Below are 25,140 nucleotides of genomic sequence, written 5' to 3' on the forward strand. Positions count from 1 at the left end.
GACCAAAGAAAACTAAGCGAATTATGTCTAGGCCTACTCATAGACAGCAAAAATGTGAAGGTAGTCCTATTTGCGTTGCATACTGTGGTAAAGACATAGGCTACCGGTAGGCTATAAGGTCGTCTCGTTCAACTGGATGAGGATTTCCTCGAGTTGCCCCAATTAATGTCATTGCTGCATATGGATTAGGGCTGCAGCTATCGATTATTTTTGTAATCGATTAATCTAGCACTTTTTTGACAACATTTGAACATGAAATTGAACTGTTATATATTCAATTTACTATCAATATCTCATTGCTCCTACGAATAATACATTTAAATGTTAAAACAGCTTGCCATGCATGCACACACAATGGTAAGCTCTGCTTTCAAGTTTACCCAGTGTAGGCGGTTTGCCATAAGGTATGTTAAAAACCGCTTGCCATAAAACTGCCAGGTCATGGACAACGGCATTTGCAAGCAAGCTAATCTAACAGGAACTCTACTTTCCAGTTAATTCAGTGTGTTCCCAAATGCTTTAAGAAATTTCATGTCTTCTTAACCCATAACATGCAATAGTTTTGAACATGTTAGGCTACATGTCGGTGTTGAAGTGTTTAGATTCCCAGCGCTAGCCTAGGCATTTTAACCGCAACTATGGTTATGCGCTAACACCAGTCAGCTGAGTTTAATTAGCGATAATGTACGGAGATGGTTTAGTAGCCTCTTTGACAGCTCAGTGACATCAGGTATGTAACCTACATATTTACATTTTGCCAGCTAACTTTTAACATGATCTTCATATTCATTGTGATGCTATATGGGCTTCAAGCACATGCAAGAATATCATGCCATTATGTTTAGAACACACCGTGAAATAAAGTTTTCACCTTACAACTTTGCTGATAACATTTCAAATAAATGCCAGTTAGCGCATTAGCAAGGATATTGTGTAAGGCAGTGGTCCCCAAACTACGGCCCGCCACCTTATTTTGGGTGGCCCCCCAAAACATGTCCGTGGTATATAGCAACCGGCCCGCACGGGAGTACGACATCGTCAAACTATAACCTCCACAATTTCCCCCATTCATTCTCTATGGCGAGTCTTAACAGTACACATGTAATACTCTTTTTGTCCACTGGTGGTTATTTTGGCGCTGTTTCGCGTTTGCCATCAAAAACGGAATGAAATGTAGGCCTACCTGCAAACAATGTAAGAGGCCTATGCTGACTGCATCAGTGCTCAAAGTATTGTAAAAGTTTATCAATTAATTGTTAATAACTAACTAACTAACTTCTATTCAAGTCATATTTCTGGGACTTTCTGGGATAATTATTTCTATTTTGTATTCACTCGTTCAAATGTTCATAGGCCTACAAAGAGGTCACAAGTTCAGGTGAGTGAAAGTTAGAATGGTGATCATTTCAGACCACTTCAGCGCTTCATAAAATTCTCATAGTTTGAGAACTTTAAATTTTCAGAGTTCAGAGTTCACACATTTTTAATAAAATATACTTTTGGGAATGCAAAAGTCTTTTTATTAGTATTATTTAATTTGAGTTATGTTTTACACTGATATGGCATGATGGCAATATAAACACAGCTAACAATGGTATTAAATTGCAATAGCCTATAGATTAAATGTAATGGAATATTCAACTAAGGTAGACTGCTGTTGTTCCTGATATAAAATTATTTTTCTGAATGACTGATATTTATGACAGCACACTTTATGCAGATTAGCCTATAGCCTAGGCCTGCTATTTTTTATTACAACTCTACCTCTTTAATTCAGCTGTCTGGTTGAAGCCTGGAAATATTGTAAACAAAGTAGCATAGTTGGCTAGCTTAGCCTATCATAGTCTACTGATTGGACTGTTCAGTTTTCCCATGTGTGTTTAAGTTTCAAGGTAATACTTGTTCTCCTTGGGACAGGCCCTTTTGGGAAACGTTGGTATTGAGATGATCAGTCAACTTCAATGCAAGAGTTTTAAACAAATATGTGCAGCATGCTAATGATGCTAAGCGGATTTAATAGTAATTTAACTAGTCGTCTTCTATGCGTCCTTGCTTTCACGATTGTGAATGTTTTATTTAAGTTGCGCGTGTTCATTGAGCAGGAGAGGGAGGGAGTGCGAGAGAGAGCGGGGCAAGGAGAGGGGGTTTACTTCTATACTGTTTGGTAAAGTTGCACACATAGTCTACAATGAAAGCAAGGAGAGATATGAAATTATTATTTATTTATTTGTTTGTTTTTGGATAACGTAGGCTACCGATAAGTAAAGCGGGAGATGTGGGTTGCTTTTGCGGCCGTGTAAGATGCAAAGCACTGCGTGAAACACTAGAAAGGTGTGCCGCGATTCTGCCTTTTCACACCGCGACACTAGCCTGACGAGCCAGACCCACATTAAAATGTAGGGTCTGGGCACTCTGGGCACTCACCGTTCGCAGTGCTCAGTCCGAGGGGCGGGATAATCAGTTGTCTTTCAAATTCCCTCTGCACGCAATAGGACAGCGGCAGCGCTATGAGTCCCATACGTTTCCCACCAGCGGAGCTAGTTGGCTACTTAGGCTTCAGATGCGTCCCTGCCTTGCAATGATGCAGCTGGACAAAGTGAGAGTTTACTCCATAGTTTAGCTTACACCAAGCACAAACGTTGAATCGTTTGCCCAATGTCACTGGTGGGAATAATGTTTCACGGGTTCGGAGTGTTCATCGGGAAGTTAGCAGGGTGTTAGTGGTGTGGCGGAGGTAGCCTAATGTCCATAGCGCTAGCTTCTGTCTTCTGAACAGTGTGCCTCTCCACAATCGCGGCGACAGTAACGTGGTGGAGCCTTTGTCTAATGCCACTGGGTATGTTAGACGAGGTCGAAGTGCTCATAGGACAGTTAGGGGGGAACGTAGAGGCAGTGTGGGGAGTCGCAATGAGAATGACAGTAGGCCTAGTCCGAGCTGCGCAAATTCTCTCCACTCGGCGCGCGCGAGGCAGATCTGGCCATGCTGCTCGCGTGGTGGAGGTGGTGACACGCTCTCTCCCTCTCCCTCTCCCCCACACACACACACACACACACACACATTAGGTCATGCAAAGTCTATCACAAGATGATGGGAATGCCGGCCCTGTATGGATAGGGATAGAGAGTTATTATCTCTACAGCAAAAGGCCTGCTACATAAAAAAATGTCAGCCATTTATTAGTAATGATTTACACTGTTGATTTGCTATCTATTTCCCTGATAATTTAGGACATACACTATGTGTTCCTTTTTGTGTGTTCATGTCCTTGTGATGTGTGTGTCTTTGTCACCTAAGAAAAAAACAACAAAAAAACATCAACAAAAACAACAAAAAGAAAACAAATACTATCATTGTCTCTTGTCTTGTCTCGTCATCTCACTCCTGATCTGTGCCTTGCCGTGGCAAATGAGCTTTTGAACTAAACAGGTATTGTCTACTTATGTTTGTGTGTCATCTGAATAATATATATGTGCCCCATACATGGAATCAGAGTGCCTACTGTATGTAGTAAATGGAAAATCTCTACAGCAAAAGGCCAGTCTACCGCTACATGCATTTGGTTTGTTTCTGCCATTTATTAGTAATGATTTACACAGTTTGTTCACTACTTACTATTTACCTGAGCATTCAGTATTGTGCAATATAGCATACAGAAGGTGAGGGACATTTTGGGGGGAAAGAAGTGGTGCATTTTATCATTCAAACATGCGACTTTTCATGAAAATTCTATAATCCAATATGGCCGCCACCATATGACGTCATAATATGCAAATTAGATATAAACATTTAATCTCTACATAAACTTTGGGTCATCCTTAATATTTCTCTAATTTACAGAAAGTCTCTATCTCTTATCACTTTTAAGATATAGCCTTTTGAAATGAAGATGTCAAAATTGATCGTTTTGGAAAAAAACCTCTGGCGCCTAAAGGGTTAATAAAAGCTTAACTCGTGTCACACTGTTCGCCAGCAGCAACATCCATCTTATTTGTTTTCAAGTAGCAGGGAATTCAAGCCAAACCGTTGCAACTCATTATGTTAAGCCCACCTAACGACTCTATACACGATTTCATTGGCCTGATTAAGTTTCGATTTCTGGAGCTCACAAGCCAACGGAGAGTTGCTAGAGGGGATCTCTCGGGACAGCTGGACCTAGGCTACCTATCTTTCGCAGAGTAGCTAGCCTAGGTCCAGCTGTCCCGAGAGATCCCACGACCAGACAGTGAAGCACTGTTCACGGATGGATGGAAGGATGTCAGAGGCCCAGCTAGGGCAAAAGCTAGCCACATCAAGCTCCCAATGGACAAATGTCAACGACATCAGCTGACTTAGAAGCAGTAAAAAGGACTAAGAATAACACGAAAACTATCAAAAATAGCGTAAATAAATAGGGAAAACATTTAACTAGACAAACCAATACAAAAAATAAACATGACATTACATAAAATTACGAACATTACATAAAAAAAACAAAAACCTGATGCCAGACGGAGCGGCGTGTGTCGCCAGCGTCCCCGTAACCTAGCAACTAAAGTGTTTGTGCCTGTTACTATCCTGGCTGCAGAGTTCTGAATTATAAGTATAAGTATAAATACTTTTTTGATCCTGTGAGGGAAATTTGGTCTCTGCATTTAACCCAATCGGTGAATTAGTGAAACACAAACAGCACACAGTGTACACACAGTGAAGTGAAGCACACACTAATCCCGGCGCAGTGAGCTGCCTGCATCAGCAGCGGCGCTCGGGGAGCAGTGAGGGGTCAGGTGCCTTGCTCAAGGGCACTTCAGCCACGGCCCACTGGTCTCATTGGGTCACTGGTCACTTGTAACCCTCCGGTTACAAGTCCAGAGTGCTAACCAGTGGGCCACGGCTGCCCCGAATTATTTGGAGGTGGTGGAGTGATTTCTGTGGAATGCCAGAGAAGATGGAGTTGCAGTAATCAATGCGTAGAAGCAATGAGATTTTGATAGTAAATTGAATACAGCAGTTCAATTTCATGTCCAAATTTGTCTTATCAATCAAAAAAAGTCATGCTTTAGACCATTTTATTGTAAAAACAAAGTACCGGTTCAGGCACCGTTTTGGCGGTATCGGATAAAACCCAAACGTTACCCAACCCTAATCTTCAGCTATGCTTTATATGTGATGCGCAAAAGTCCTGCCATGTGTTGGTTATACCTGTGCACTTAGCACAGCTGATTTCACTGATTAGCGGATCTACAGGGTTACATTAGCGGACAGAGGGTTTCTATGGTGACGATTACTACATACACAGAGGGTTTCTATGGTGACGATTACTCGCCTTACTACATACACAGAGGGTTTCTATGGTGACGATTACTATATGCACAGAGGGTTTCTATGGTGACAATTACTATATGCAATGAGGGTTTCTATGGTGACGATTACTCGCCTTACTACATGCACAGAGGGTTTCTATGGTGACAATTACTATATGCAATGAGGGTTTCTATGGTAACGATTACTCGCCTTACTACATGCACAGAGGGTTTCTATGGTGACGATTACTATATGCACAGAGGGTCTTCATGAGAGGGCTTTTTTCATTATTTTTTTATTCAATATGTGGTCCATCTATTAGTCCAGTGGACAGAAAGGTGAACCCGGAAATGTTGAGTACACCAAAGTTTTATGATGGAAATATATAGTATGGGTTCCCAGCATGCAGAAACTGCCGGATGCGAATTTGCATATGTTGGGCATTTGTGTAATTGAGCTAATTAGCATAAATTAACATAATCACCTATATTGATCATATTATAAGAGCTGCTTGGCCAAAATGGACCATGTTAGTATGTTTTTAGGGGTTACTGGAGATGCTGAGTCCATATCTGACATTTTTCAAGATTCAAAATCAGTATTTAAACATGGTTTGGTCACGTTTTTACTCTCATTAAGCTGATTTTGCTGAGTTTTTAGGTACAATTTAGACAGATTTTCGGAGGATAAAAATGTTCAGTGTTTAGGAATAATTTAGATCTACAAGTTATTTCTGAATTCCACAATCATTTTGGAAATAGCTATTCACTGGCCCTCTGCTGTGACTCACAATTGAGTAACAACGGGAAGAACTAGCCTCTACTACTCCTCACTGTCCTCATCCGTTGTCTTGTCGCCATCTTCTCCAGACTCTTTATCCCTGTCCTTCTGCTGTTGTGTTGTTGTGTAAATATATTGCCACATGTAACATCACTGCCTTTGCAGAAACAATAATTAGTACAGGCCAGGCCTGCAGCTGCACTTACCAGATACATGTATACACAGTTTTAACCCAGCTTTGCAGTTACAGCTGATAACCTGTAGATGGGCACGTTTTTCCATGGAGGAGCAAGTTGCGTTCTGTAGGAGACAGTGACTTCAGTGCTGGAGGAGCCGGGAGTGGGAGACCTCACCGCCAGGGATGAATTACTGCACGGGCCTACCGGCCCTGAAGCCCAAGCCTTTGCATGAAATCATTGCCTCAATATCAACACATCAGGATGTAGGCTATGAATCTGATTGAATTTAGTATTGGCCATCCCCAAAATGCACCAGATCACAGGAAATCACATCAAACAAATTAAAACATTTCTGAGGAAGGACCTCCAAACCCCCCTTCCACATATGCAACAATTAATGGGGGGCCCTTAATACATCTGGGCCCAGGGGCCCGAAAGTTCATAATCCGTCCATGCTCACCGCTAGGTGAAGGCCCAAGCAAAAGGATCCGAAGAGAGCCCTTGTAAGGGGTACTAAAAAGCTTACAGAGGCCTTCAGTAGAAGCCGCAGGAGGAGACCAGCCGTCGCCTGGGCCTGGCTACGGGAGGAGTGCTTGCCTGAAGAGGGTTTTGATGCAGTGGCCACGGCAGAGAAGGACTTCACGCGACTGGGAGAGCGGTCTGAGGAAGCGGCCTTAGAAAATAAGGTAGTGACGCTGGCTTGGGCGCTGACTTCACCGAGAGAAGACCTTGAGCCCCTCCCCCCGCCGGACAGCTTTAGGCTGGAGTTGGCAGAGGTGGAGCGGCAGGTGGTGCCTTGAGGACGGACGGTTGGCGGAGCCTGTTGGAGTCGGCCTGTTCGCCGGTGCTCTTTAGAAAAATAAGGGGGAAAAAAGTTTGTTGTGTGAAATCCGATGGCATGAGCCAGAGAGAAGGTTTAGGCCTTGGCGCAATCGTGGCGGTGTGGAGTGGCCGAAACAGTGGAGGACAGCTCTGCGACAAGGCAGCAGAGGAGGGACGCCAACGTTGATAGCTGTGCACAGCGTGGTCCGGCTGCGATGGAACTGGAGTCTGCTGCCCCGACTGGCGAGATGACGGAGTGGAGCATCGGAGGTGCGGTGCCAGTTACGGTGCTCAGCGCCGGGGAGTCTGTGGCAGTGGAGGCCCTGCCATGTGAAGGGAGCTGGGGACGAGAGGCGACAGACCAGGTGACTGCTAGTACGCCCCGCATTGGGCCGCTGGTGGTTGTCGCTCCCCAGGGTGAGTAGGGCTCTTGCGGTGTGTGCACCCCACCTGCTGTGTGGCAGTGCCAGAGACTAATTGCTGGACTGAATGTGGAAACGCCCGCGCCGAGGATGGCAATGGCTTGTTGGGGGAGCTGTGCAACGCCAGCGTGCTGGACTGTGCTAGAGATTCCCACGATGTTTCGCGCTGGGGATTCTGGGAGAACTGAATGATCATCTCAATACCAATGTTTCCCAAAAGGCTTGTCCCAAGGAGAACAGTATTACCTTAAACACACATGAGGAAACTGAACAGTCCAATCAGTAGACTAGGATAAGCTAGCCAACTATGCTACTTTGTTTACAATATTTCCAGGCTTCAACCAGACAGCTGAATGTGGTAGAGTTGTAATAGAAATAGTAGGCCTAAGCTATAGGCTAATCTGCATAAAGTGTGCTGTCATATATATCAGACATTCAGTATTCTCTCTTTTTATATCAGGATATAAAATAATACAGATATATTCCATTGTAATCCTCTGGTACTCTAAGGTAGGCTATTGAAATGTCTAGCCCCCCCTCCAAAAAAAGAAAAATCGAGGTTCGTTTCAAACCGTGGGTCAAAAATCGTGACACGAATCGAATTGTTAGGTTGGTGTATCGTTACAGCCCTATCCTCCAAAAATCTGTCTAAATTGTACCAAAAAACTCAGCAAAATCAGCTTAATGAAAGTAAAATGTGACAAAACCAAGTTTAAATAGTGATTTTGAATCTTGAAAATGTCAGATATGGACTCAGCATCTCCAGTAACCCCTAAAAATATACTAACATTGTCCATTTTGGCCAAGCAGCTTTTATAATATGATCAATATAGGTTATTATGCTAATTTATGCTAATTAGCTCAATTACACAAATTGCCCAACATATGCATATTAGCATCTGGCAGTTTCTGCATGTTGGGAACCCATACTATATATTTCCATCATAAAACTTTGGTGTACTCAACATTTCCGGGTCCACAATGGGGCTCTATGGGCTGTCCACCGGACTATATGTATATATTGTTGCAAACACTAATGCAATTAGGCCACGAGTGTTCATGATAGTTTTGGATGATTTTCTATATTTTTAAAAACATTTTTGTTATTAGAAGTTTCATCGGGACAGTTGCACTGAAGAACATTTTGACACAACATTTGGAGCTCAATAATTCCCTTAATTTAACACTTTGATTCACTTGATTTAGTTTGTGTACACATGCAAATGAACACACACTCAGACACCACACACACACACACACACACACACACACACACACAAACCACAGCACACATACAGTATATACACAAAAGGCAGGCAGGCAGACACACACACACACATTATACACGTACACACACACCACACACACACACACACACACATACAGAGGTAGACCTGAAGTAACCCGGATTAGGAGATAATCTGTAATTCTCACAGGACTCCAGATTAACCCCACAGGCCTGTTAAACACCAATCACCATGTTGTGTGTGTGTGTTTGTGTAATATTTTGAAGTGTGTAAGGGGGTGGGTGGGATATATGAGATGTGGTGTGTGTGCGTTTGTGACGGAGTGGGTGTGTTTTTGAGTGAATGAGTGTGTGTGTGTGTGAGCGTGTGTGAAAGAGAGAGAGTGAAAGAGTGTGTGTGTTTGCATGAATGTAAGTGTTTGATGTATTTGTTTTTGTATATAAGTAACTATCTTCACTGTGACATTATTTGGCCTTAAAGGATAAATCTGGTATTTAGCACTTTGAGTCCCTTTTCTGGTTTGTTTTGGATGAACTAGAGTGGTGGACACAGACATTTTGACGATGGGTCCTGTCTCGACTTTCTGGCTCGTTTTAAATCGCCTTTGACTGTTTCAGAGGGGCTGGCTCATGGGCATGCACAAACATATCCTTAAAACGTGTAAACGCTAAATTAACTCCTGTATCTGTATTGAAGCTAAAGTCCTGTAGCTAAATTAACTCCTGTATCTGTATTGAACCTAACGTCCTGTAGCTAAATTAACTCCTGTATCTGTATTGAACCTAACATCCTGTGTGTGTGTGTGTGTGTTCTGCAGTACTCTCAGATGAGGGACGAGGTGTTTAAGTCAAACCTTGTGTGTGCCTTCATCGTGCTCCTCTTCATCACCGGGATACAGGGTCTCCTGCCGTCCACCAGGTAACACACACTCACACACAAACACACACACACACACACACACACACATACACCTGCATAGCGTACCTTTAAATACCTGAAGCTGCATAGTGTACCTTTAAATACCTGACCCTGCATAGTGTACCTTTAAATACCTGCACCTGCATAGCGTACCTTTAAATACCTGAAGCCGCATAGTGTACCTTTAAATACCTGAAGCTGCATAGTGTACCTTTAAATACCTTTAACACCTGAACCTGCATAGTGTACCTTTAATACCTGAAGCTGCATAGTGTACCTTTAAGGACACTTCAGCAAAAGCATTGTAGAAGAAGTCGTAACTTAAGATCAGTATTATTTTGATCTATTTAAAGACCTTAAGATCAGTACTATATTGATCTATTTAAAGACCTCCCCCCTGACTCGAGGTTGCCAACCCGGATGCCGAAACACTAATGACTTCGTGATTAATAGTGTATAGTCCATTTTTATCCAAAGTTCTTTGTGGCAGTGAAACGATAGGCCTGGCAGGATTAACGCACCTTCTCCTTTACGTGGCAAAACTAATATTTATTGGTCCATACAGCAACGAAAGATGAATGAAAACTTGTTGTAAATTAGTCCACATCAAGGTCCTAACGAAATAACTGTTTAAAGTGGTTTGTAAAGGAAAAGCGTGGTCGAAAAAACATTTGTAACCAAGCTATCGCATTCTGACCCATATGCAGTCTTGCCCACTACGTCACCCCTCGTTTGTGCCAAGCTATCGCATTCTGACCCATATGCAGTCATGCCCACTACGTCACCCCTCGCTTGTGCCAAGCTATCGCATTCTGACCCATATGCAGTCATGCCCACTACGTCACCCCTCGCTTGTGCCAAGCTATCGCATTCAGCCCCATATGCAGTCATGCCCACTACGTCACCCCTCGCTTGTGCCAAGCTATTGCATTCAGCCCCTTATGCAGTCATGCCCACTACGTCACCCCTCGCTTGTGCCAAGCTATTGCATTCAGCCCCTTATGCAGTCATGCCCACTACGTCACCCCTCGCTTGTGCCAAGCTATCGCATTCTGACCCATATGCAGTCATGCCCACTACGTCACCCCTCGCTTGTGCCAAGCTATCGCATTCAGCCCCATATGCAGTCATGCCCACTACGTCACCCCTCGCTTGTGCCAAGCTATCGCATTCAGCCCCATATGCAGTCATGCCCACTACGCCACCCCAAGCTATCGCATTAAGCCCCATATGCAGTCATGCCCACTACGTCACCCCTCGCTTGTGCCAAGCTATCGCATTCAGCCCCGTATGCAGTCATGCCCACTACGTCACCCCTCGCTTGTGCCAAGCTATCGCATTCAGCCCCGTATGCAGTCATGCCCACTACGTCACCCCTCGCTTGTGCCAAGCTATCGCATTCAGCCCCGTATGCAGTCATGCCCACTACGTCACCCCTCGCTTGTGCCAAGCTATCGCATTCAGCCCCGTATGCAGTCATGCCCACTACGTCACCCCTCGCTTGTGCCAAGCTATCGCATTCAGCCCCGTATGCAGTCATGCCCACTACGTCACCCCTCGCTTGTGCCAAGCTATCGCATTCAGCCCCTTATGCAGTCATGCCCACTACGTCACCCCTCGCTTGTGTGCCCTTAAAGTGCTAAGCACAAAAAAAAATAATTACATAAAAATAAATTATAATTCAAACTAAGTTATTGCAAGCATTCCAAACTAATCCAAACGAATTTCCCAATACACATAAATAACATTCAAGACTTTAACTAGGAAAATGGCTATAACAAATAGATAGACCTGTGGAGGATGGCGCATCAGGCCAAAACACAACATGACATGACAAAACACAACATCAACATCATTATTTTGATCTAATTAAAGACCTTAAGATCAGTATTATTTTGATCTATTTAGACCTTAAGATCAGTATTATTTTGATCTAATTAAAGACCTTAAGATCAGTATTATTTTGTTTCAGTGGATGTATACCTGACTGTTTCTCTAATAGGAGATTATTGGTTTCGCTGCTCAGGGACATTCCCTTTCTGGGTTATTGAAATACTGGAATACTGAAAGTGTCACAATCATATAAATACGCACACACACACACAAATACACAATAATATAAATACACAATCATATAAATACGCACACATGCATGTACGCACGCACGCATGCACACACACACACACAAATACACACACATACACGCACATACACACACAAATACACAGTCATATAAATACACAGTCATATAAATACACTCGCACACACGCACATACACACACAAATACACAGTCATATAAATACACACACACACGCACACACACACACACACATACACACACAAATACACAGTCATATAAATACACACACGCACGCACACACACACAAATACACAGTCATATAAATACACACACACACGTGTACACACTGAAATAAGTACATACCTATAAATACATACTACATTAATACACATACAGGCACATGAATACATACTAAGATAACTACACACACACACACACACACACATATACAAAGACGCACAGTCACATACAGTGCCAGTCATTCTACCTGTCAGTGAGGACATACTGCCATTTACAGAACACAGTGTGTCTGTGTGTGTGTGCGTGCCTGTGTGTGTGTGTAGGATGGTTACCATGGTAACCCAGTTCTCCTTGCTGATCCTTGTGCACCTGCTGCTGGTTGTCATGACGACGGCGGAGGACTACAAGTGTCTGTCTCTGGTGGTGCGGCGCGCGGGCGGCTGGCTGAACGAAACCCAAGCGGCACGAACCGCCCTCACACTGCTGTCCATCACCATCAACTTCACCGCCGCCATCAGCAACATCGTGAGGGCACACACACACACACATATGGACATGCATGCACACACACACACACATATGGACATGCACACACACACACACACACACACACATATGGACATGCACACACACACACACACACACACACACATATGGACATGCACGCACACACACACATATGGACATGCATGCACACACACACACACATATGGACATGCACACACACACACACACACATATGGACATGCACACACACACACACATATGGACATGCACGCACGCACACACACATATGGACATGCACGCACACACACACACATATGGACATGCACACACATATATGGACATGCATGCACACACACACACACACACACACACACATATGGACATGCACACACACATATGGACATGCATGCACACACACACACACACACATGGACATGCATGCACACACACACACACACACACATATGGACATGCATGCACACACACACACACACACACACACACACACACATATGGACATGCATGCACACACACACATATATGGACATGCATGCACACCCACACACACACACACACACATATGGACATGCACGCACGCACACACACACACACAAACACACACACACATATGGACGTGCATGCACACACACACACACTCACATATGGACATGCACGCACACACACAAACACACACACATATGGACGTGCATGCACACACACACACACACACATATGGACATGCACGCACACACACACACACACACACACACATATGGACATGCATGCAGACACATGCACACTGTGGTCAAGAGCATCTGTAAAGCGTCTCTCACTCCCTGCATTTGCTACTCTGTGGTCCAGAGCATTGTCCCGCCTACTACACCGTCTGATTTGTTAGTTAGCACGAATGCAGCCAATCAGGATCAAAGACTGAACACAGAGAAAGTTTAGGATTCTCACTGAGGCAAACTGTAGACTGGGCTTCAGCTGTACGGAGCTATTTTTCGAAGGTAAGGAAGGTACCTTACATTGCTGAAGTTGCAATGAATCACAATCATCTACACTGAAGTTACAAAAACACCACTTTGTAAGCTATTGTCTCTGATCAATAAGTAGACTAAAGCACCCACTTCCTTCATTTAGCGAATTCCCGATTGATGCACGTTACTGATGCTGTTTACTAGTTAGCCTACAAACTCGGGTGCTGCCCGTCGCGAGTTCTTTGCCTCTGCCTCGTCCGTTAATTGTGAATAACGGGACATCTCGGCGGACGTTAGGCCTACATAGTAGACAAGTCCTAAATTATGCGATAGTGAACGTCAAAAAGTCTAGTTGCTCCTTTTTGAAGCGGACTGTCAGAAAAGACTACATGCACCCAGGGCCAGTCGTAATTTACCGACCTGAACTAAATCGCGTCCTGAGCTGGCTATTACGTGCCTTTTAGGCTCACAGAAGTGTAGCTTATAGCCTACATATGGACACAAATTGCATGCTTAAATAGAATAACTATTTTAAAACTGTTTTGTTAAACTATTCAACCGTAACACTTACCATCACGCATGCACCTCTTCCTCTCCTTCTCTCGTGCACTCACACACACGATGGCAAAGCATCCTTTTTGTGACAGGTCCCTTAACAAGCACATAGCCCATTGTGTAGGCCTAGTGAAAATAATTGCTATCACTCAGCTCTTGGATTAACATGATACACAGGGTTTACACTTGTGATGCAAGTTGATAGACAATTGTGTATCAAAAGAACAAAAAAAAAGTTTAAAAGTTGAATACATTTTTGCAGCATATCGCCTTTATTATCTACATGTACCCCTATTTTTGACAACTGACATATCGGTTATCGGCCTCCTGTTTTGGTAATAATTAATATCGGTATCGGCCCTGAAAAAAACATATCGGTCGATCCCTAATGCACACACACACACACACACAGAAGGTCACTGAAGCTGTTCTCTGTTGTAAAGCATGCTGCATTTGTGTTGTTTGTGTTGTATTCACACATTGTGTGTGTATGTGTGTGTGTGTATGTGTGTGTGTGTATGTGTGTGTGTGTGTGTTTGTGTGTGTGTATGTGTGTGTGTGTGGTGTGTGTGTTTGTTTATGTGTGTGTGTATGTGTGTGTGTGTATCCACAGCTTTGGTGTGAGTTGGACTCCACTGTCCAATGGAACCAGACCTACAACATCTCCAACAGTCACCCAGACATCTGCTTCAACCCGCAGGTGTGTGTGCGTGAGTGTGTGCTTGCATGCATGAGTGTGTGTGTGCGTGCGTGTGTACATGAGTGTGTGTGTGCGTGCCTGTGTGCATGCATGCGTGCGTGCATGTTTAGTTCTAACAGCAGGTTTTACTAACAGGTTTTTCTCTTCAGAGCTGAGAGGACGAGAAGGTGTGTACTGCTAGGTATTTAGGTCCTGCTCTATTTACTGATTTATAAACAAACAATAGTGCTTTAAAGTTAATTTTGTGACTTACTGGAAGCCAGTGCAGGGACTTATAAATTTGTAGTAATGTGGTCAGTTCTTTTAGTTTTTGTGAGAACCCTAGCTGCTGCATTTTGTATCACCTGAAGCTGTTTGATAGTCTTTTTAGGAAGGCCTGTGAACAGCCCATTGCAGTAATCAACTGCGAGATAGAGGCATGAATGAGTTTTTCTAAGTCATGTTTTGAAATCAGCCCCCTGCTGAAAAAACAGCCTGACCAGCTAAAGGTGGTTTGCTGGTTAACCAGCTTGATGACTAGCTTGTTTGACCACCCTATGATAGTTGACCTGCTAGCAAATCTCTTGTGAAAGCATGGTCAGCTGGTTTATCCAGTTTATGATGGTGATTCAACTGGTTTTGCTTGTTGTACCACCTCAAGCAGGTAATTTTAGTTGGTGTTGCTGGTCTACATTGCTGGTTTAACTGGCCATGCCAGCTTATGTTGGTAATTTCTAGCAAACCAGCATGACCATCTTACACCAACAATGTCAAGCTTGACAGGCTGGTCACACCAGCAAAAGTCCAGGAATAGCTGGAAGAAAACCAGCAAAGACGAGCTAAAGCCAGCTACCAGCATAAGCTGGTTTCTAGCTGGTTTTTTTTTCAGCAGGGGTGGTAAAAGCTGATTTAGTTATTGCGTTCATGTGGCTGTTGACATTTTTGACCCTTTTGTGTCCAGGACAGTGGCCTCCTTTTTACCAAATATAATTACTTCAGTTTTGTCTTCGTTCAGCTGAAGAAAATCTTGAGTCATCCAGTTGTTGATTTGTTCAATACACTGACAAAGAGATTCTAGGGGACCATAGTCATTTGGCGACAGAGCTAAGTAAATTTGTGTGTCTGAATAGATATGATATTTAATAAAAATTATTTTTGATGATTTGTTCAAGTGGGAGCATATAAAGGTTGAATAATAGTGGCCCCAAGATCAACCCCTGGGGAACACCACAGTTCAAGGACGTTGGTGTTGAGGTACAGTTGCCGCTGGCAACAAGGAAACTCCTTTATTGTAGATATAATTTGAGCCAGTTGATAACTATGCCTGTAAATCCAACCCAGTTTTCTAGTCTGTGTAGTAAAATATTGTAATCAACAGCGTCAAATGCTGCACTAAGGTCCAGTAGCACTAGGACTGATGTTTTACCTCAATCTGTATTGAGACATATGTCATTGAAAACCTTAATAAGAGCTGTTTCAGTGCTGTGATTTGCCGAAAACCTGACTGAAAGTAATCAAAATACCCATTTGATGTTTGAAAGGTGGTTAGTTGATTAAAGACTACTTTTACAATAATTTTGCCAGGTAGATTGGATATGGGCCTGTAATTGTTTAGCATGGAGGCATCCAGGTTATTCTTCTTGAGAAGTGGCTTTACAACAGCTGTTTTCAGAGACATAGGAAAAGTGCCAGACAGCAGTGATGCATTTAGGGCCCTATTTTCGTGACGCAAAACCCGGCGCAAATCGCATTATTATTCCGACGCAAAGTGTATTCCTATCGTACGCTGAAGTTTTTCTCCATGCCCTTCTTTTTTATTACAAAATTAGTAACACAGACACACAGACATGTCATACCCAGCATCATTTCTGCCTGTTGAGCGCATTGCTGGGAGTTGTGTGGTTAACACATCCACTGTGCATTTAAGCAAGACCAAAGAAAAGGTCAGTCCATGCCACCATGCACAGTGGTTGAACTCTAGGAGACTGTGATAGATAGATAGATAGATAGATAGATAGATAGATAACAGCAAGATAGATAGATAACAGCAGAAAAAGTAATTAAAAGTATATAATATAAAAAACACAACTAAGCAATAAGGACAGTAGAAGATAAAGAATATACTAAATATACTAAAATACAAATTAGAGCCCGACTGATTTATCGGCGGGCCGATATTATCGGACGATATTAGACATTTTCCAAACTATCGGTATCGGCATTTATAATGGCCTATAAATGAATATTTTAAAAATAAAATAAAAACGGCCGAAACACCCTTCAACCATGTCATGAGTGTTGGCGTTGTATAGTTTGTCCACCAGAGGGCACTCTGCACCGTCCCTGCTGGCAACACTTGTGTATAACGCGCCACACATCCTGCAACCTGCTGATCCAGCCAGAGTCGGGCAGAGAGAACCAGTTATCCACGAGTGAGATCATCAGTGAAGTGTGTTCATGGTGATTTGGTAACGAGACATACATTGCTTGAAATAGCAATTAAAAGAACATCCCCATCAATTCTCTTAACTCAAATAAGCATGACAAAATTCGTGAAAACAATATCCAGTTTTGCTGCTGTTAAATAAGCCGAGAGTGAACCGGAATTAGCTAGTAATTACGTTACATTGTTACAGTGTAGTTGACTGTCTGTCCTTTTAACTTTTGACAATGTGACTGAAGATGTATTTCTTTAATAGCGTGACAGTTATAGCAGTGAGACATATCATCTCTCCCCGGCCTATTATTTTGAAAGCGTATGTTTTACAATTTGCAGTATGACATTATCCATTGCTAAATTATGGCTCATCATAGACTAGCTAACCACAAAGCTAGCTAATGCCATGAATATCAGTGGAAGACCGCTAACGTTAACATTAATGAGCTGGGAAACCACAACGAACTTATTCTGCCTAAATAAAGTATTGATTTATAACTAGTATATCTGTAGTTACAGTCCCTGCATTGTAAAATGTAAGTTAGACGTGCGAGGAGTGAACATTTAGACATAGAGAAAAAGTATCAAACGTAGCTTGTGCAAAACGTAGCTTGTGCATAAAAGTTAGCTTTTCTTTTACACGTGTGTGAAATTCCATGAAGTGTGCGTTTCAGACTGTCGTTCAGCCGCAGCATTAACGAGTTACATGATGAATTTAGATCACTAAATAGTAGGTTTTAGAAGGCAGGCAGCAACTGATGATTGAAAATGGTTTGATGTAGCTTGATGGAAATAATTTTAAAAGTGCAGGTAAAGGGATAAGCAAGCTGACATTGTAATTATAAGGTAACTTATAAGGCAATAGGGACTAATTATTACACACGCACACTCAAACATTTAAGAGTGCCCTTTATCTTGTTTAATGATAATACAAAGATGATTATAGTAATAATGTCATCATTATGTTTTGTAATTATTAAGTCTTAGTTCAAAGTTATATTTATGAAGCTTACTAAGTCTTTTAATACTTGTAACTTTGATTTGGTTGTTGTTGTTATTATGTTTTTGTTCAAAAGACTAAGTTTAATATCTTTGTATTTTTATACATTTTATTTATCAGAACTTTAATATATTTCGATGTTCCTCTGTTCCACTGTGACAATATTATTTAAAAATAAACAAGTTTGTTTTTGAAATGCATTATCATATTATTTTAGTCAATACTCATAAATAACTACAAATAACTAATGTTAGGGAAATCTGTTAATGTTTTGTTGCGCGTTTCTGAAAAAAAAAAATATATATATATCAGCCGATATATCGGAATATCGGATTTTTAAATCAACAAATATTTGTATCGGTATCGGCCTTCAAAATCCTTTATCGGTTGGCTCTAATACAAATTATACTAACTAACACTTAATCTAAATCAATTCTAAAAACAGTATCCACATAGTGGGTGATTAATCAATCAAGAGGCGCTTGCAATGACTGAGGCAGGGACTGACCCTGTGATTCTCTGTGCATAGTAAGGTAAGGTGCTCTGTGTGAATGAGTGTCATGGTGAGTGTCAAGTTCAACAGTGCAAGAATAAAGTCTTATATATATATCTATATCTATATATATATATATATATATAACTATATTAAGAAAAGGTATATGTGTGGTCACAGTTCGGCTGTGGCATGGAGGGAGGGGTTGTGCATATGTGCTAATATAGCACGCAAACAGTGAGGCAGAAGACAGTGATAAAAAGTGGCTAGTGGACAGACAGTTCAAGACATAGAGGTGGTGAAGAGGCAGACAGACTATGCGGAGAAGTTTATCTCTCCTCTTCCCTTAAGTGAAGCATTGAACAGTTCAATGGCCCTGGGGACAAATTACTTCCTCAGTCTGTCTGTTGTGCAAGGCAGTGGGTGAAGTCTCCAGCTGATCAGGCTCTTCTGCTTAACAATAGTGCTGTGGAGTGGGTGACACTCATTGTCCAAGATGTTGATCAGTTTGTTCAGGGTCCTTTTGTCAGATATTGAAGTGATGCACTCCAGTTCAGCTCCCACTACAGAGCCAGCTTTCCTTACCAGCCTGTCAATTCGCCCAGCATCCTTCTTCTTTGTCCTTCCTCCCCAGCATACCACAGCATAGAAGAGGACGCTGGCAACAACAGACTGGTAGAACATCCTGAGGAGCTTGCTGCACACATTGAAGGACCGCAGCCTCCTCAGGAAGTACAGCCTGCTCTGCCCTTTCTTGTAGAGTGCGTCAGTGTTGGCTGACTAGTCCAGTTTATTGTCCAGGTGGAAACCCAGATACTTGTAGGTGCTTACCACCTCCACATTGACCCCATCAATGGGGACTGGTAGCAGAGTGGGCTTAGACCTGCGGAAATCCACCACCTTCTCCTTGGTCTTTGAAGTGTTGAGTTGAAGATGATTGAGTTTGCACCATTGCACAAAGTCCTCCACCAGGCTCCTGTACTCCTCCTCCTGTCCGTTCCTGATACACCCCACAATTGCAGTATCGTCAGAAATCTTCTGCATGTGGCATGACTCGGTGTTGTAGCAGAAGTCAGATGTGTACAGGGTGAACAGGACTGGAGAGAGCACAGTTCCCTGTGGCGCTCCGGTGCTGCTGATCACAATGTCAGAGAGACAGTTCTTCAGTCTGACGAACTGTAGTCGCTCGGTCAGGTAATCTGAAATCCAGGTTACCAGGTGAGCGTCCACACCCATCTGCAAGAGTTTGTCTCCCAGTCTGAGGAGTTGGATGGTGTTAAAAGCACTTGAGAAATAAAAGAACATGATTCTCCCAGTACTTTTCCCCTTGTCTAGGTGAGAATGTGTCCTGTGTAGAAGATAAGTGATGGAATTGTCCACGCCCACTTTCTCCTGGTATGCAAACTGTAACGGGTCTAGTGCATGGCGTACCTGGGGTCTAAGGAATACCTAAGACCAGCCGCTCCATTGTCTTCATCACATGTGATGTAAGAGCGACAGGTCTGTAGTCATTAAGCTCACTAGGGTTTGGCTTCTTAGGGACAGGGGTGAGACATGATGTCTTCCACAGTGTTGGAACTTGTCCAAGGCGTAGACTCAATTTGAAGATGTGCTTCAGTGGCTCCCTCAGTTCAGCAGCACAGGCCTTGAGTAGCCTTGGACACAGTCTGTCAGGCCACGCTGCCTTATTGGTGTGCAGTTTCTTTAGTTGAGCTCTCACTTGATCTGTTGTGATGATGGGGGGTGTAAGGATGGGGAGGGTTTGCATGGAAAGCACCTTTTACCTTTGACAAAACCTGATTAAAACTAATTGCTGAAATAAATAGTTTTGTATATCTTTTTTACATAACATTGGCCATTGCTAATGACACAGTAAGTAATATAGCAAACTGTCATTAAATAAATTAATTCAAGCTGTAATTAGGCTATACTGAGCCTGATCTATTTATACCAGTGCTTTTCTTAAAATTAAGTTAATACCTTTTAGAAAAATGTCACCCTGATTTGCATTTGTATAGCTCCCCTAGAATTAGGAGGAGGGGGGTCAAGGGGGGACGACTGCCAACGTCAATTTTCGACAATTTACGGGAGTTTTTGTGTTGCCTGCAAATTGCCGTATACAGTTGTAAACCTGGACTTCCATGACAATCTACAGTGCCGCTTACTGACGAAAATCCCACTTTTCATGCAGTGGAGTCTGTAGCATTTTGTAGCTAGAGTCTGTTATCAGTCCGTTTGTAATGTGTTCCAAATTGCACAACTTGGAATGAAAGTCTTCTCTGCTTGTGCAAAGCTCATCCTAAACAACTTGCTGGTGCTAACAACGCTTCATAAACTGCATTGTGGAAATATATAGTTTGTGATTTAGTGCTGTTTAAATGCATAGGGAATTCTACTGTTTTGTATGGGCCATTTGCATAAGGACATACAGTATATGGCCATTTAAAGGCATAGGGAATTCTACTGTTTTGTGTCTGTGTGCGTGCGTGTGTAACTGTGTCTGTGTGTGTGTGTGTGTGTGGATCTGTGTGTCTGTGTGTGTGTGTGTGTGTGTGTGTGTCTGTATGTGTGTGTATGTGTCTGTATGTGTGTGTGTGTGTGTGTGTGGATCTGTGTGTGTGTGTGTGTGTATGTGTGTGGATCTGTGTGTGTGTGTGTGTGTAGTATTTTGTGTTTACAGGCCTGCTGGCGATGGTCACTTGTGCGGTGTTCCTGCGGTTGAACTCGCTGCTGAAACTGACCGTGCTGCTGGTCATCATGAGCTTCTACTCCCTCCTCACCGAAGGCCTCTACACACCCCTCTTCCTACGCTACGACACACTGCACCCCACCAGCAGGTGCACACACACACACACACACACACACCCCTCTTCCTGCGCTACGACACACTGCACCCCACCAGCAGGTACACACACACACACACACACCTCTTCCTCTACACCCCACCAGCAGGTACACAGGTGTGTGTGTGTGTGTGTTTTGAATTTCCCTTTGGGGATCAATAAAGTATCTATCTATCTATCTATCTATCTATCTATCTATCACACACTAACACACCCCTTTTTCTCTCCTACGACACACACAGCCGTGGCCTACTGCACTTCAGACTTGTAACCGGAGGGTTGCCGGTTCGAACCCCGACTTGTAGGCACGGCTGAAGTGCCCTTGAGCAAGGCACCTGACCCCTCACTGCTCCCCGAGCGCCGCTGCTGATGCAGGCAGCTCACTGCGCCGGGATTAGTGTGTGCTTCACCTCACTGTGTGATCACTGTGTGCTGTTTGTGTTTCACTAATTCACGGATTGGAATAAATGCAGAGACCAAATTAACCTCATGGGATCAAAAGAGTATATATACACTTATACTTAGATACACATACATCCCTCTTCCTCCATTACGATACACTGCACCCCACCAGCAGGTACACACACACACACACACACGCTGACTTGTGTGTGTGTTTCCTCAGGAGTTTTCTGGGCACCAAGGAGACGTCACTGCTCCTGATGGCCATGTTTCTGCTGGCAGTCTTCTACCATGGACAGCAGGTTTGTGTGTGTGTGTGTGTGTGTGTGTGTGTGTGTGTGTACTTGTGTCTGTGTGTGTGTGTGTGTGCATGTGTGTGTTCCTTTGTGTGTGTTGCATCTGAGGGCACTTTTAAATTCACTCTGCTGAATTATCTTCTTTGATGCTTGAGATCAGATGCACATGCACAAACACACACACACACACACACACACCTTTAATGAAGGGCTTTGTTGCTTTGGTGAAGTAAAAGACTCAGATGTAAAAGATGAGGGGTGTCTTAGTATCTCTCCTGCAATCCCCCTTTATGACACACACACACACACACACACACACACACACACACACACCTTTAATGAAGGGCTTTGTTGCTTTGGTAAAAGACTCAGATGTAAAAGATGAGGGGTGTCTTAGTATCTCTCCTGCATTCCCTCCTTTATGACACACACACAAACACACACACAGATACACACACACATACTGTACACACACCCATAGAAAAATACACATAAACTCACACACATACACACACACATAGAAAAATACACAAAAACTCACACACACGCATACTGTACACACAGAGAAAAATACACACAAACACACACACACACACGGTTCTTGAATTTCCCCTATCTATCTATCTATCTATCTATGCTAGGGTAAATGACACACACACACACACAAGGTTTATGTTAGAATATGTGTAGGGCTGCAGCTATCGATTCTTTTTGGAATTGAGTATTCTAGCGATTATTTCATCGATTAATCAAGTAATCGGATAAAAAATAATTCTGTGTTATTAAGTGCAATTTATTAATATGCATAACAAATGTCATGCTGTAAACTAGCCCTAGTCACTTCAAAGTAAATTAATATATCTGTTTTATGTAAATTTGTGCATCTGCAGCATTTACCATTACTACCAAATAACCTCCCTTACAAAGAATAACTGCAGTTTTTACAGTGCAGTGCTTTAGTATTGTCATGTGCAAAATACTGCATTTCTGTAGGCCTACAGTAGGCTACTATGCAGTCCAAAATACTTTATTTCCTGCATAAGAACTGCAAATATTTTGTTTTGGCACTTGAGGTAATGCGTTTTTTTTTTTTTTGTAAGGACTATAATTATGTCTGGGGTAGGCGATAGGTAGCCTAACCTAACACAAGGAGTGTGTGTGTATGTATGTGCGTGCGAGAGAGAGATGAGATGAGTGTGTGTGATGAGTTTTTTGGTGTAGCTTATTGCTCACTTGCAATTTTACATAAATTAGTTTACTACTTAAAGGAACCATATGTAAGATTGTGGCCAAAACTGGTACTGCAATTACTTTCAAATTACTTTAGAGCAGTGTATCCCCTCCCCCTCCCTCCTGACTCGAGGTTGCCAACCCAGATGCCGAAACACTACTGACTTTGTGATTAGTAGATAGGTAGAGGGTGGCGCATCAGGCCAAAACACAACATGACATGACAAAACACAACATCAGTTGAGGGCTGCAACTTCACTTTTTAAATGACAATATCCTGGCCAGACTACTGTTGTCAGTGATATAAGTATTTGAAATTAACATGATTTCTTAATGTCTAGTGACATATCAGGGCCATTTTATGATTAATTGAAATACATTTCTTACATACGGTTCCTTTAAAATTTCCACAACCTAATATCATATCGACTTACGACATTAGGCTACAGCCGCTACAAATACCGTATGTTCTAACTAGCTAACACATTAAATCATCTAACATCAGTGTTTACGTTGCCTTGTGTCAGCTGGTTGGGGCAGCTGTGGCCTAATGGTTAGCGCTTCGGACTTGTAACCGGAGGGTTGCCGGTTCGAACCCGGCTGAAGCGCCCTTGAGCAAGGCACCTAACCCCTCACTGCTCCCCGAGCACCGCTGTTGTAGCAGGCAGCTCACTGCGCCGGGATTACAGTGTGCTTCACCTCACTGTGTGCTGAGTGTGTTTCACTAATTCATGGATTGGGATAAATGCAAAGACCAAATTTCCCTCACGGGAATATATACTATACTATACTGTTAACAACTGGATGCTTTCGGCTTAGATGTTGAATTATCATTGATTGCTGTTTTGATACTCCAGTTCTGCTTTGCAGTGGACACATTGCACCTTGTCTTCTTCTCTAAGTTTAAAATGATCCCAAAACTTTGGACATTCTCTGCCTTTTACGGACGGTGTCTTGGCTCTCTGACATCTCGCCAACTTAATTCTGAAAGTGGTGTGCCTGTCAGTAATAACAGTCCGTGTGATGCAATAATCCCTGAGCTGAGGCACGCCCCCTTTTGGTCGGAATTCTGACTGTCCACCTCGAGGCTCCTGAGGGTGCACCGAGCTGAACGTGCGAGTTGAAAACAAAGATGAATGCTCTTACACACTTGATTACATAACTGCTTTAATCCAGTCACCAAATTTATGCATTGCCCAGTCTTACTCCATAGATATGAAAATGCGTTTACTCCATAGATATGAAAATGCGTTTACTCCATAGATATGAAAATGCGTTTACTCCATTGATATGAAGATGCGTTTACTCCATAGATATGAAAACGCGTACTTACTCCATAGATATGAAGATGCGTTAGATATGAAGATGAGTTTGAAGATGCGTTTATTCCATAGATATGAAGATGCGTTTGAAGATGTGTTTACTCCATAGATATGAAGATGCGTTTACTCCATAGATATGAAGATGCGTTTATTCCCTAGATATGAAGATGCGTTTACTCCATAGATATGAAGATGCGTTTATTCCCTAGATATGAAGATGCGTTTACTCCATAGATATGAAGATGATTCACACACCATAGCTGGCCACTCACTCACAACTCACTGTCATCAGGTTCACTTAAAGGAGCCACGCATAGGCCTAGACTACTGCTATTTTGTTGACTGATGTTGTTCTATTGAGGACTATCATGAGTTCTGTTCGTTATTGGTGGTGATGCTTATTAAATGCTGTCCCCAGTTCATTTT

General features: G+C 42.7%; 1 protein-coding gene across 2 annotated transcripts in view; it reads left to right on the top strand.

The window, feature by feature from the left end:
- adcy8 (adenylate cyclase 8 (brain)) overlaps window positions 1-25,140 on the top strand; it is an 88,334-nt gene that overhangs the window by 43,470 nt on the left and 19,724 nt on the right. For both annotated transcript variants that reach the window (XM_042071355.1, XM_042071356.1), the window contains 5 exons: window positions 9,549-9,649; window positions 12,294-12,495; window positions 14,626-14,712; window positions 21,286-21,458; window positions 22,090-22,168. In XM_042071355.1, the coding sequence (XP_041927289.1) occupies window positions 9,549-9,649; window positions 12,294-12,495; window positions 14,626-14,712; window positions 21,286-21,458; window positions 22,090-22,168 (642 nt within the window). The remainder of the gene's footprint in view (window positions 1-9,548; window positions 9,650-12,293; window positions 12,496-14,625; window positions 14,713-21,285; window positions 21,459-22,089; window positions 22,169-25,140) is intronic.

Source organism: Alosa sapidissima, chromosome 19 (genome assembly GCF_018492685.1).
Source record: "Alosa sapidissima isolate fAloSap1 chromosome 19, fAloSap1.pri, whole genome shotgun sequence".
Classification (NCBI taxonomy): domain Eukaryota; kingdom Metazoa; phylum Chordata; class Actinopteri; order Clupeiformes; family Clupeidae; genus Alosa; species Alosa sapidissima.